This window comes from Ischnura elegans, chromosome X, assembly GCF_921293095.1.
Source record: "Ischnura elegans chromosome X, ioIscEleg1.1, whole genome shotgun sequence".
Lineage (NCBI taxonomy): Eukaryota > Metazoa > Arthropoda > Insecta > Odonata > Coenagrionidae > Ischnura > Ischnura elegans.
The window spans coordinates 123436330-123450289 of NC_060259.1; the positions used below are offsets into that span (position 1 = coordinate 123436330).

Below are 13960 nucleotides of genomic sequence, written 5' to 3' on the forward strand. Positions count from 1 at the left end.
CGTGCATAGCCGTGCTATTTTTGACAAGTTTTGCACGGTTCACAATAAGCGATACGTGTTCTTTGCGGTCCAACAACGGGAGAATAGTGGAACGGACAGCGTTTACTTTTAAAGCCGTTAATAAAATAGTATTCACTTACAATTAGATATATGGTAAAAAGCTTTCCCGACGATCTCGTCCCATGAATTCTCTTCTGGCTCTCCTCCGGGTCAGATTTTGCTTACCTCTTAGCTTTTGGTGCTCGCGTCGTGTATCTAAACGTGGGTCACGGATATCCTGACGCGATGGAGAACCTGAGAAGAATACCTGTAACTTACCTGGACATTGTTTTTTGTGGATATTTATTTTTTGCGTGGAACAAAATGCTTTCCATGTGTCGCTATGCAGATATTCTCGCTTAAGATCTTGTATCTGTGCATCTGTTCGCGTGCAGTGATGGGCTACTTTTCAAGTTCAACATTTTGCATTTTCGTTGTCGGCCATTGATTTGGTTGCAGTATGATACTATTTTGGTGCTAGTGTTGCTTATAATTTAAATTAAACGTGAAATTACCAGGCCAGTGAATGTTTCCGGATAGTGTTACTCGGTTTAGCGAGGTTACCCTTCAACCGGCATCGCAATTCGGATTTACTTATATCTTTTGATGGTGATTCCACTTTGAACCATATTGGGCTATCTACGTGCTTAACTTATCCACGTGAGAGTTAATGCATTGTGCTTCTTGCCGGAAGTCTGCATACCGCTGGAGTGCATGGACGATGCTGTGGTTGTTGGCCAGCCATTAGATACTTGGAAAACTTCAGCCAGGAAACCGGTGAGAGCATAATTTATTATTATTATTACTATGGTCATCTTCAGTTCCCTAGCAATATCACATGCTTCATTACCGTATTATTATTTCGTCAAGTCTTGTTTGTTGGTCACTAGACTTTATAATTTTTCATTCATTCCACATTTTAAACAATAAATTTTCCACTATTTCACCTGCAACTGTTGCACAGGCAAAAGAAGCAGATGCTTCAGAGACGACGTTAAAGGCCTTAAAATGCATTTTGTAAATTCACCAACCTTTGTGCCACTGCTATCATTTTTACTGTGTCGACGTTGCTGCTTTTATCTATTTTGGCCATGGAGCCGAGTTGAATTTCTTAAAGCAATGTGAAATTGCGTACTGTCTGTCTTTAGTCATTTGGCGATAGCTTTTAATGAGATCTCACCGCTTCATGACCTTTCGCACCCTCCTCTCTGTTAACCTCTTGGTCGTTGGCCCTTGGCTTGATATTCAACACTAAAGGCTTTCATTTTCCTTGTGTCCACCCAATTCTTCTTCAATTTCTGTTTTTTTTCCCACGTTTTGATTAGGTCAGTCTCTTGCATGCTTGTTTCTTCTAGTCTTTTTTTATCTTTAAGCTTAAATTAAACCACTTCCCGGTTTGCTATTGATCAAAGCCAGAAGATAAGGACATTTTTATGCTATTTCTGAGGCAGTGTGAGCCGACATTTTTTACATTTGCAGTTATCGATCAACTGTAGCATAAATTTTAACGATGCCTCAAAACTGTTTCCAGCTATTCGGCGCTGAGCGAATGTAAACAATCGAGACTGATATTAATTTTAAAATGTATCAAAAATAATGTAATCAACCTTGATTTGTCTTAAAATAAAAAAGAATATGTCTTTTTGAAAGACATTGGCATTGATTGGAAAGATAGGAGATTAATAAAGGAGATGTATTGTAGGCAGGTAGTAGTTATAAAAATTGGAGATGATGAAACAGAAGAAATTGGCATAGGAAGAGGAGTGAGGCAAGGGTGCTGCCTTTCTTCAGAGCTCTTCAATGTTTATGCAGAAAAAATGATGGAGAAAGCTTTAGAAAAAGCTAGAGGAGTTGTAATAGGAGGAGAAAGAATAAAAACAATTAAATATGCAGATGATCAGGCAGTGCTGGCAGAAAGTGAAGAAGATTTACAACAAGTGATGGATGATATAATGGATGTGGGGAGGGAATTTGGAATGAATTTAAACATAAATAAAACCAAGGTGATGAGAATCAGCAGAAAAGAAGGTTGTGTTTGTATATCCTTAGAAGGAAATATCATACAGCAAGTACAGACTTTCCAATATTTGGGAAGTCTGGTAAGATGGAATGGAAGTTGTACTGAGGAAATAAGAAGAAGGATATCAATAGGTAAAGGAGCGTATGGAAAGGTAAAAGCATTGTTAACAGCAAAAAGAATTCCAATAGAGATGAGGAAGAGGTTTATGAAATGTTTTGTGTGGAGTGTAGTGTTGTACGGATGTGAATCATGGACTGTTAAAAAGAAGGAGGAGAGATATTTAGAAAGTTTTGAAATGTGGGTATGGAGACGAATGTTGAAAGTGAAGTGGACTGACAGAGTGAAGAATGAGGAAGTTCTAAGACGAATAGGCGAGGAAAGAAAATTAATACATATGATTCATAAGAGGAAGGCAAGTTGGTTAGGGCATATATTAAGAAGGAATTGTTTGGAACGGAGAATAATAGAAGGGAAGATAGAAGGAAAGAGAGGAAGAGGAAGAAGGAGGATGGGAATGTTGGATGATATAAGAAGAGGAAGAAAATACAAAGACCTAAAGGAGGTTGCTCAGGATAGAGAAAGATGGAGAGAAGTCCAGTGGAAACTTGTCTAAGGACAGTAATCACTGATGATGATGATGATGATGTCTTTTCCGACTTTCAAAACGCATCGCATACCCCAGATGCAGGAAATAAAAGTGACTATACTAATGTTTCTTTTTTAGGCTAAACTTTCGAATGCGGCAATGAAATAATTAGTGAGCTTCCCTGTTGATAGAGTTTATTAACATTCACTCATATCGTTACTTTTATATGCTCATTATGGCTCATTGAAAAATTGCAAATAAATAACAAAATGTCTCTCTCAGTTTTATTTTTATTTCGGGGTAACTGTAGGACTAGATAGCGTTTAAACATTCTCTTAAAGTGACAACAAAACCTACGCTATAAAAAAAAAAAAAAAAAAAATTGCCACTTATTGTGCAGGATGAATGCTGTAGACGTATTAGTATTCCCTAGGTTGAGTTGCAAACTTCATGAAGTTGACAAAGCGACTAAGTTTACGGTGCGTGGAGTCATTTATGTCACTGGCGTGTCCACATTTTTGAAATTTTAATAAAAAATGATGAAGAAAAAATTATTTTTAGAATGAGGCATAAATAATTTTTGCGTACAAGCCCATTTATAAATATGCACAGTAAAACGGCACATCTATCTGACGCCGTCAGTAGAGAACTTTTCAAGAACTTTTCTTAAATTGAAGTTGCCCATTCACCAGCGTAAAGCTAAGAGAATTGCTATTGTGATGGTCTTTGGTATGGTTTCCGCCGAGTTTGTAGACCCCTTCATTTGTGTCTGTTTCAACTCAATCCTGATTGAGAACGTTCTGTAATCAGTTTTTCGATTGCCAGCAGTCATGAAGCTCATATTTGTAAGCTTTCCATAGTTTATAGGATAAGAAATGGCTTCTTCATTGCAATCGGTTGGGATTGAGGAAAATTAATTATTAATCCCTCATTTTACTTTCGCCGTAATCATCGCCTATGAATGGATGAATAGTTCTCGGGCTTTCCACCGGGGAATAAAATCCTTCTCCGAGAACTTTTCATCCAACACCTACGCCGGGAAAACACCCGATTATATTTCATCGCCTATGAATATTGGAGAGATATTTATGGGAACGAACCCGGTTAAATCCGGTGCCCTTTCTAATGCGAAGTATTGGAGACAGAAGTCAAGCGCTAAGAAATTGACTATTCTTTTCGAGCATGTTCCGTAGGCGTTTAAATCAGAAAAGTCTTCGTTTTCGCCTTCCATCATATTTCTACCTCTCGTAAGTCAAAAGTTGAAAAAAGGATGAATATATATGATTTCTGGACTCCGAAACCGTAAGCTGGGCATCGTTTTTATCTCTACCTCCATTGCTTGAAGTGATAGAGAGAGTAACGCTGTGATTGACATCTCCACCTGTATCCATAATTAGTAATGCCTGGTATTAATAACCAATACATCATGTTCTTTATTTATAATTTGTTCGAAAGGACGAATTGCAGTGGAGACTAACGTTAACGCTGTCTGCTGCATGATTTATCTTTCTCAAAAGCTATTGCTAGAGACCATATCGTGTAAATTTCAGCTTTTTTTTAGTCTGATCGTCAAGTTTAAAAAGCTTAGTGCAAATTAACTTATACGAGAGCATTCTTGGAAGATTTCTTGAGGTGTTTAAGCTGTTATCTTTGAATTAAGTTTGCTTCGCCGGAAATTATATTGATTTTTCGATCACGCGGCCGGGTTCGTCTCCGCGCGTCTGGAGTTGGAATAGCCGCGACGCGGTAAGATTTTTAAAAGTGTACTTATGGGTTTTAACGCTCAGTATTCACCGTTTTTAGGCTTTGCTCCAAGACATCGATTCTCAATTAGTCTGTGGTGAAGGCAGTGGAGAATTTTCAGCCAACGTAAGCGCACGTTTCATTGAAGTTCATTTAGTTTTCTTTCGATAAGATCGAAGACCATGCTTCTATTAAAAGCATTCAAACCTCGAAAAAGTGAGTTGTTTCCCTGGGACTCATACAAAAAGACCTCCCATAAAGACACAAGCTGAGACCCTTATACCTTCTTTACTCTCCGTTCTCTGACCCCCGCGAAAACGGTCGTTTTATGACACCGCGGAGCGGAGGCTTTGACGGTCTTAGCGGGGTATGTTTTGTCCACCAAAATGCCCTGCCGTACACTTGCTTACATTTCGGCTGGGGGAGTAGAAGCAAGAAATTCATGCTAAATTCAAGTAATACTTTGAAAAATAAACAAGGAAGTAAGGCCTATAAGTGAAACAAAGCAAAGGCTTTAGGATTATTAAATTATATAGCGGATTATTAAACTATATTGTCCATAAAAATAACACACTTCATCGCAGAATAGAATAACAAAATAGAATGTATTATCAAAGGTACAATTATAAAATATACAAAAAGTGATCTCTAGTGATGTTATTACAATGTAAACCTGTAAGCATTTGAAAATCTTAGTGCAAAACGAAGGAGGAATTAGTAATCCACGTGTATTGTATGAGTACGTGTTCAGTAATTGAACCTTTTGTCCGTATAATTTTGACACACCAAGTGCCTGTGCAATTCTGTTTTAAAGGATGAATTTCTCATCTGAAAGTATTATTTTAGACTTTTTATTCGAGGAATAGCACCATCATCTACTTGTTAGCTATCGAGCAGTGCTATAAATAATGCCTTGCTGCCGTATATTTTTTTTAAATTGGGCCTTATATTCGTAAAGGCTAATTTCATTGCCTCTAAATGCCTTATTATGCGTTTCGGTTTTGCCGGCCAATCCTCGGCGCAGTTAACATAAAAATTGGCCGTTACGGTTGAATGGGCGAATAACATGGCAAGGCGATTTGTTGGTGATGACGTTAACGTCCAAGTTAAAGGTACAATTAGCATCAGCATGGCGAGGAGCCAGGTGCAGCGCCGGCCCTGGGGGTTGGCTGATCTCCTCTCCCCCGCCTCTCCGCCCCCACAGCCACTGCCTCGTCCGTTGCCCCCGCCCGCCCCTCGACTTCACGGGAAGTTGGGAACCTCCGTCCCCAGGTGCCTTGGCATTCCAATTCTCTTCCTCTCTCTCTCTCCCCCACCCTTCTCCGCGGCTCTCCTGGACCATTTTTAGTATCCTATTCACCCCCAAGGGGAACGAACGGAGGAGGACGAATGAGAAAGTTCTCGGCGTGGTGGGCGGAGATGGTGAGGAAGAGAGTGTCATTGTGAGGGGACAGCGAAATGTTAGACGGATATGTTTGTCAAGTAGGCAAGGAAAAGAATCTGATTTGAACGAAATCATTGATGTTTTAATCAAAATGTAAAACTTAATGTACTTCTCTTGGTATTGCAATCGGGTAACAAGCACCCAGAGGAAGAGGAACGGTTCGGACCTTAAGACTTCGGAAATTATAGTAGAATCCCCCGGTAAAAACCTGAGAGAATTAATCCTAGTTATTACGCCGGTGAAGCACTAAGGCCCGTATTGTCAGTCGCGCCTTCTAGGCGACCTTCTATCTAGGTGACCTTCACCTAAAAGGAAGCCAGTCAGTTCGAGAGTCCGTCCTTCTCTATTGTCGCCTTCGCCTTCGATTAGAAGGAGATATTGTTTACGTTCACGGACTGATCCGTTCACTCGGCCAGAAAAAAGCGAAGCGTTACGAAGGTAAATAAGGTTGCCGCCCATTTCGAAGTTAATTAAAATCGAATTATTCCGTGTGCCGCGACAGTGACTGTAGGTCCAATTGTTCGAGGTACAATGTTAATTATATTTTCGCTTTTCTTTGTTGCACCTGAATAGGTTGTAATTATTAATTATTGGTGTTCCCTCGCAATAACAATCAAAATTCAATCAATCGGAAAACTAATCACGCAGAAATAGACAGACGCAATCAGAATGGAGTCGAGGATGACGGTTGTGGAAAAAGATTTGCTGGTAGAGTTAGTTATTAAAAATAGGGATATAATAGAGAATAAAAGGACAGATGCTGTGACGTTGTCTGATAAGGTGCGATGCTGGCGAAACATAGAAGCTGAATTCAACGGGAATTCGCAAGTCGTGAAGGTAGGTAATACTAGAGTTATTGCTGGTCGTGCGCATTAGTAATATATTGTATTAATTGTTCATAGCAATGTTGTTATTTAATGACAAAGTGTGTTATAGTGCATTAATATAATATATTATATACATTATGCCATATAATGGCATTAATTTCCTTATCTTAGCTAAATTTTTAATGAGATGCAATGTTTTCGATATAGTTTTATGCACAGCGCGTAAAAATGAAATCCTGATGATGTGCGAATAAATATATGCGGCGATGTAGGAAGTACTCTTTGTTTAACGGAAGCGAATTTCATTTTAATAGCGAAATTGGAAGCAACTGAGGAAGGCATGGGACAATGTGAAAACGAAGAGGAGGAAGGCCCAGGCGCAGGAAACCCAGCGGAGGTTGGCCACAGGCGGTGGGCCATATGTACCGCCTGTGTGCGATCCCAACCCTGAGTTGGAAATAGCCATCCCATCACTGTCACACTGTGAGCAGAATGTTGGGGATATGGATGACGATCTCCTGGACTCGCCTCCTATCCCCAACGCGAGCAGTGGGCACACGGAACTGGAGTATCCAACAAGTAAGTATGTGCGATATTGCTTGTGGTAATGCATTACCTATCGTTATCGAAATTATACAATAAATTTTCTTTTTTCTTTTCAAAGTAGTCGAGGCTCCACCGTCAGATGTTCCGTGTGCCACGACAGTGATGGGAGGTCCGATAAGGACACCATCCTCCTCTGGTGGCATGACCAGAGGAGCTGCTGTAGAGAGAGAGTTGCAGGACCGGCTTGAGGGCTTGAAAACTTACAACGCACACCGCGATAAGATTCAAGCCCTCAGGCAAGAGACAGCACAAGTGGAGCTGGCCACAGCCAAGCTGGTCCATGACTTCCAACTGCGGAAAATGAAGCGAGACGAAGAGACACAGGTTCTGCAGTTGGAGGTCTTGAGACTGCAAAGGATGCAGCAGGAGCAGGCTCTGGCGCAACAAAAAAGGATGGATGACATCCAAATAAAAATTAAGGAGCAGGAGTTGCGCCAGATGATGGTTTGCTTTACCATATTTTGTTTTGTACTTTAGTGGTAGAAGTTGCCAGGGTAATAATTTATGTGAGGTATTTTAAAACAAATTTAAAAGGAATCAGAATGAAAATTTTGTTGCTCAAAGTTCATGCCTTTGCTAATGTATGTGTAAATTTAATGTCTTAACATCAATGGAAAGATGGCTTCAGGCTTCATTTATCTTTACCTTCATAACAATAATATCCATTTAGGCTGTGATATCGATTCCTTTCCAAGTTTACTTATTAAAGGAATATTGCATAGTTCCTTTGAAATAGATGCAAAGGATGAAGTTGCATTGAAACAAATGAAAAAAAATGATTTTAGCAATATTTAAATGCATGCACATATGTTGGTTGAAGAAAATATTTTCACTTATAATGGGATGAGTTAGCAAGCAACATTTTTTTAATATTAATATTTCAACTAATTCTAAATTTTCCCCATTTTTAGGAGAAGTAGTGCTCCTGTTGCCACCTTTGCATGGCCAGCTCCATTCTGCTGTCCTGGAACTCTCTCTCTCTGCAGGATGTTACTGATGGTGTTCTTGTGGATCATGGCTATTTCCAATTCAGGATTCCATTGGGTTTCCTGCCGCTTACATCCTCCTCCCATGCCTTCCTCAGTTGTATAAGACCAGCATCGTACCTACTCATTCAACGTCACATAATCTGTCCTAATATTCTCTATTATATCCCTATTTATGTAACCAGCTACCTTTAAAAAAATATTTTGTAAAATTCTTTTCTTATTAAATAGTACAGTAGAGAAATGCACTGAAAACTCTTTCATTCTTTGTTAATCCCTCTTTTCTACCCAGGAAAGCGGCTTTCCTTTTTCGAAACCTTTCAGCAATATATGGCAGTAAGGAAAAAATGAAAGGTAACCAAATGAACAATTTTGATAAAGAAATATGCAGTATTAGCTATATCTACTATAATCATCCAACTTAAAAGAAAAAAATCATCGTGCCAATGGTTAATGTCATCAGAAAGGGAGCCAACATGGGCCAACAAAAACACTGCAGTTAACTGTAATTTGTTTTTTATTAGAATAGAACAACCTCGATGATTTCATTAAATATAAATTCGACAATCCTCACAACTCAGCTCAGTAATACATAAGAGAAGGTGAAATCCAGTAGATAATACTCGGAAAGGGAACTTATGATGGTATAGGATTTCAGAGAGACAGTGACTGATGCACAGCTACCATGAATAGCAGTGAAATGCCTGTACCAGCAATATTAGAATCACTGATGACCATGGGGAAGACTTGACAGATGAGGAATTCACAGCCATCAGAAATGTTCCCATGCAACAGCTAATTTCCCTGACACAAATTCCCATTAAAAGACTAGGAGGCGAAGCAACAGGCATCGGCTTAAAGGAACAGGAATAGAAACTATGGAGATGTCTGCAAACAGCAGGGGTCCATCCATGAAGCACAATATCCATAACAGCAGCTGAAGCACATATTTGATCCTGGACAAATGTTAGGAAGACTGTGGTATCCATTACTGACTTACTTATTCACACCAGCTGTCAACCCTCCTGTAATGCAAATAGAAGAATATTAACACACAGAAACATATTATTTCCTAGTTATTAAGTGAGGATAATTGAAAATTTCATGAATTAACTCTTCCAGAATTAGAATATATTGAAAGACAGTTAACATGAAACTTATTTATTGTAGCAAAGCCATTCACACTTACCTCTGAAAAGTGTCTCTGGATTAGTGCAGCTCTTTCTGCAGCTCCACGACCATTATGACCCCTATACACATGAACAGGAACATCAACCACAGGTATCACGCGCTCCTGATCAGGAATAGGGGCATGATGACGTACAGCTACATTATGTAGAACTGCACAAGCCAAGATCACTTTCAGGGAGGTTGACAATTTCGTCCTAAGCTTCGTTGAGAGGCATGGGAATCTCCGCTTCCAAATCCCAAATGTCCTCTCAACGATGCTCCTGCTCCTGATGTGCGAGGTGTTGTATCTAAACATAAGAAGAATTATAATATTAAACTTTCATTCAGTGATTTGGATAAAATATTATAAAGTTGTTACTTTGCATCAATAATTAGGATAGGTATAATGTTTAATGCATGTGAGGAAGTATGGATTCCCAATGCGCATGCATTAAATGAATGGCAGTATTGAAAAGGTCGTTAAGTTTACCCTATCACTACCAATAAATTGTTTTTTAATTCTAAAGATCCCATTAATGATGAAGAAATGGTAGTGTTTATTTCATGAGATGTAACACAAATGATTATAATTTTTGCTGATCAGACTGGGAGAAAATTTATCTATGGGTTGATGAAAATTTCACACATGACATAATAGTATGGAAAATTATTATAGCTGATTGTATCATTGCTATCTATGAACTTCCACAAAGTGACATCGTCAACCATCGATCTGAGATTGTTAAGCAATATTCACTTCAAAATGTGCGTTTAATAGGTAGTTATTTAGCATCCCTAATAAAATAATGAGTGGTAAAGTGGTAATTCAAAGTGATTACATCTAATAATTTTTCATAAGCAACAAGTCTGTTAGGTATTATCTTATTCAATCATGAATGCATTTCATTCTCTTATTGGAGATCAACTTGGAATGAACTTAAACACTTGATTTTAAGTAATATCATGATCATCACAGGTTTTTCTATAGTCTGTTTAAATGTCTGTGAGAAGAACATACGAGTGAAGCATTAATTGAAATTTAAAAAACTCAAATAAACCATTAAACATTACCAATTTTTTGTTACCTATTATAAAGAATTTGTCCTTAAAAAGATTAAAACAATTAACAAGATACCAAACATGGCCTAGGATATCTTATTTCAGCAATGACTATGAGTAGGTCATCAAGCAATACTAGAGCATCAAGGATCAGATTTAAAAACACATACAGAATTTTTAGGGTCAGGAAAAGAATTACCTAATTCAAGCCCATTTCAAAAGAAAGATAAATAATATGTATTTTAATTCTATATGGTCGTAAAGAAAACTCTCAAAAAAAAGTTTTAAACCAGTTGTGTACCTCTTTTAAAATGGATATGAAATGCATGAACTGTTCCTTTAAGTGTAAGCATCGTAGGACTTGAATAAACCTATCTTAGCCAGGCAGTGGTACATTTACCTTGTTATCATAGAGACAATAAGTCAAAGTGTATAAGACAGTATGAATACCTTTCTGAATATAGTACTCAACTACAGCTGATATGATCTGTTTCATTTGCACTTTTCCAATAATTTTTTTTCACTATACCATTTTATTTTTAAGCATTGTTATTGCATCTATGTAAGAGAAAAACAGCGTGCCATGGCATACAAGGTCATCATTACCACCATTAATAAGGATTACAATTAAATAGTCTCCCTACATACTCTAAAAAACTCTATCTAACATAATAGCATGAATGATAAATATAGATAACTGAAAAAATACGCCCAAGGTACAGAGAAACATACAAATCATAATTAATAGGAATATTTACCGCCTTTCAGGACCAGTTGTAGGATGTAAAACTGGTGTGAATAAATAAGGAAGTAATGGATAACCACTATCCCCTAGAAGGATTCCTCGCATCTGCCCAGCTTCAAATCTGTGCTTAAGCCTACTGTTATGGAATATACGTGCATCATGCACGGATCCCTGCCATCTGCAAACAATATCCATAATTTCCATGGATGGTCCCACCACAACCTACAAAGAAGACACTATGAGATTACAAAAGAAGGCAGCCTATGAATTACAAAAGGATTATTACATTATAAATGGATGCAAAAGTAATTTCTATATGTAGAAACTTAATTTCCATGTACCAGTATTGTTTTCTACAAGCAATGCAATACCTGAACGTTCATGGAGAACCATCCTTTCCTGTTCCTATAAACCTCTGCCAGGTCACCTCCAGGGCTTTTAATGGGAATGTGGGTACAGTCGATGCATCCCACCACGCCAGGAAAATTAGCTATTGCATAGAAACTATTTCTGATAGCTGCAAATTCTTCCTCTGTCGACGGTCTTTTCACCCACAACGGCAGCTTAGCAGCTAGTTCTGCACTGACATTCTAAAGTGGAATTTAAAGCACATATTTTTGTTAATAAACTACTTATACATTACTACACTTGAGGACTTTATAAGGTAATTGTGATAAAAAGTATCCACATGTATCTTCTCACAATTTAATATCAAGTGTCATCCACGAAAAGTTTCAACAAAATGTAAATGTACGCGAACGAAATACACTAACATCAAACTCTTCATTAGTTATAAGTTGAAATAATGATCAGGAATAGCAATAATAGATAATTACGAATACTGACAACTATTGGACAAGTAAAAACTAATCATAACGCTTTGAAAAGTAATCGGCTATATTAATATAAAAATTGATGAAGCAATAAAATCGATGCACGTAGCACAGAGTTAAAACACACGAAAATATGTATTTTGATGTCATCACCAACTCTCTCTCTCTCTCTCATTAAATGTCAACAACAACTCTTTCCATTATCGTATTATACATACTTCTTTGAGAGCGAAAATCTCAGCATACAAAAAGGCGTAATGAAAACATAAACAACGAAAATAACTCCACACGACTGTACCTACTGTTCATAACCGGTCTCCCATGCAATACTTTACCATTAGAATTCTTTTAAATCTTTCATAAATGAGTAATTAAGACAGTTTTCTCAGGCGATGCAAGTCTGACCGTGAAATAAAAACACGCGTGAAGTTAGCCCAACAAAAGGCATCCCATTTTTTCTAATATTAGTGCCGTTGGTGCTGTTTACCGTTAAGGACAGCAGAATTCTATTATCCGTAACTGTACGACGAAGGAGCACAATTTGAATTGACGTTTCCTTTGTAAAGTTCGTTCCACAATTTTTAAATAGTATAAAAAAGCCATTAATGATCACAAACAACTTACCTTCAAGATCTGCGAAACAGACGGTTGAGATACTTGAAGAAGGTCAGCACAGACCAACTGCAATCGACAAAATGGTTTCTTTAGACGGGGAAAACTAACGAAAATGAATGCGAATATCATCTATGCATCATAACATTATTCGTTAACACCAAAAAATAATTACTACGAGTGCATTCAGGTCATTTGAAGTGCTTTGCCAATGTAAACAAAATTTCGAATAGTAAACAATACGGCTACAAGCTGAATAAATCAACCAACTCTACAATTATTTCCATCTTACAAACACGCTAAATACTACAATATCAAAAGGAAACTTTATTTCACTTACCTGAAAGCTGCCGGAGGCAAAAAACCGCAGGGCCGTCAATAATTTCAATATTGGTGGAACAGGCATTCCACGGTTGCTGATGTTTTGCAATGCTATCATGGGTAGCAGTACATCAATCACTGTTCTCTTCGAAAACCTGTACCTGGTCATAAATTCCCCTTCCGAGTAATATTCTACTGGATTTTGCCTATCTCTTATGTATCGCCGAGGTATGTAGTTATAAGGATTGTCGAAAATATATTCAATAAAATCATCGAGGTGTTCATCGCGCTCAAATAATTCCGCCATGTTATTTAGGTACTGTTGCTATGGTTGGAGGCCTTCTCGTATTAGAAGCATAGCCCAGGGTATGCTTCTAATCGAAGGCCACAGTCGCCTCCTATAGGAGGAGAGGAGCGTCTCTCAATATGAAATCTCAACAGAAGGAGGGTTAGAAGGTGAAGGTCGCCTAGAAGGCGCGACTGACAATACGGGCCTAAATCTTTCAGCTTCAACCTGGTTGCCGTATTTCCAGATATTTTCATTTCCATTTTATCCTTATCTCCCTTTTGAAAATAATTTACGATGTTTTTCATTTTAGGAACCTGCGAAACTTAATTCACTACAATATCCCTCATGACCAAATCATGGTATTGTATGTAATGCAATTCTCTTTTTTCAATCTGCTATCTTGCAGTTGCATTCGTAATTATGAATTATAAGGTCATTTTTAAAAGACCTTTTTTGGCATTGAATTATTATTTCAACGCACGTATTGTCAATTTAAATTATAGGTTGATATGTCAACATCGTTAATAATTCGAATTTGGTATGAAATTCTGTGTTTTGAACATTTTTAACCTTGGTCCTAATGTTTTGTTTTCTTTTCAGGTGAGTAATGATGGGAAATTATGCACACAGCCTAGGTTGAATATCACAAGGGTTTACTGGTGATCGTAAGATTTTCACAA

At 37.8% G+C, this 13960-nt stretch overlaps 2 protein-coding genes across 4 annotated transcripts; one reads left to right on the plus strand and one right to left on the minus strand.

Annotated features, from left to right (window-relative positions):
- The first annotated feature begins 5976 nt into the window (after nucleotides 1-5976).
- Nucleotides 5977-8992, plus strand: LOC124171406 (myb/SANT-like DNA-binding domain-containing protein 3). Of its 3 annotated transcripts, XM_046550581.1 has the most exons (4): nucleotides 5978-6669; nucleotides 6974-7238; nucleotides 7324-7709; nucleotides 8177-8992. In XM_046550581.1, the coding sequence occupies exons 1-4, from the start codon at nucleotides 6502-6504 to the stop codon at nucleotides 8183-8185; spliced, it is 828 nt and encodes a 275-aa protein (XP_046406537.1). In that variant the 5' UTR covers nucleotides 5978-6501; the 3' UTR covers nucleotides 8186-8992. The 3 variants fall into 3 exon arrangements, with proteins under 3 accessions (XP_046406536.1, XP_046406537.1, XP_046406535.1); XM_046550580.1 differs by having other exon boundaries at nucleotides 5977-6669; nucleotides 7327-8992; XM_046550579.1 differs by having other exon boundaries at nucleotides 7324-8992.
- LOC124171405 (putative nuclease HARBI1) lies at nucleotides 8751-13465 on the minus strand. Its single transcript, XM_046550578.1, has 6 exons — nucleotides 13011-13465; nucleotides 12683-12739; nucleotides 11597-11815; nucleotides 11239-11447; nucleotides 9441-9729; nucleotides 8751-9276 (listed from the first exon to the last, which is right to left on the minus strand). Exons 1-6 carry the CDS (start codon nucleotides 13296-13298, stop codon nucleotides 9268-9270), a joined length of 1071 nt encoding a protein of 356 aa, XP_046406534.1. The 5' UTR covers nucleotides 13299-13465; the 3' UTR covers nucleotides 8751-9267.
- Between the last annotated feature and the right edge of the window lie 495 nt (nucleotides 13466-13960).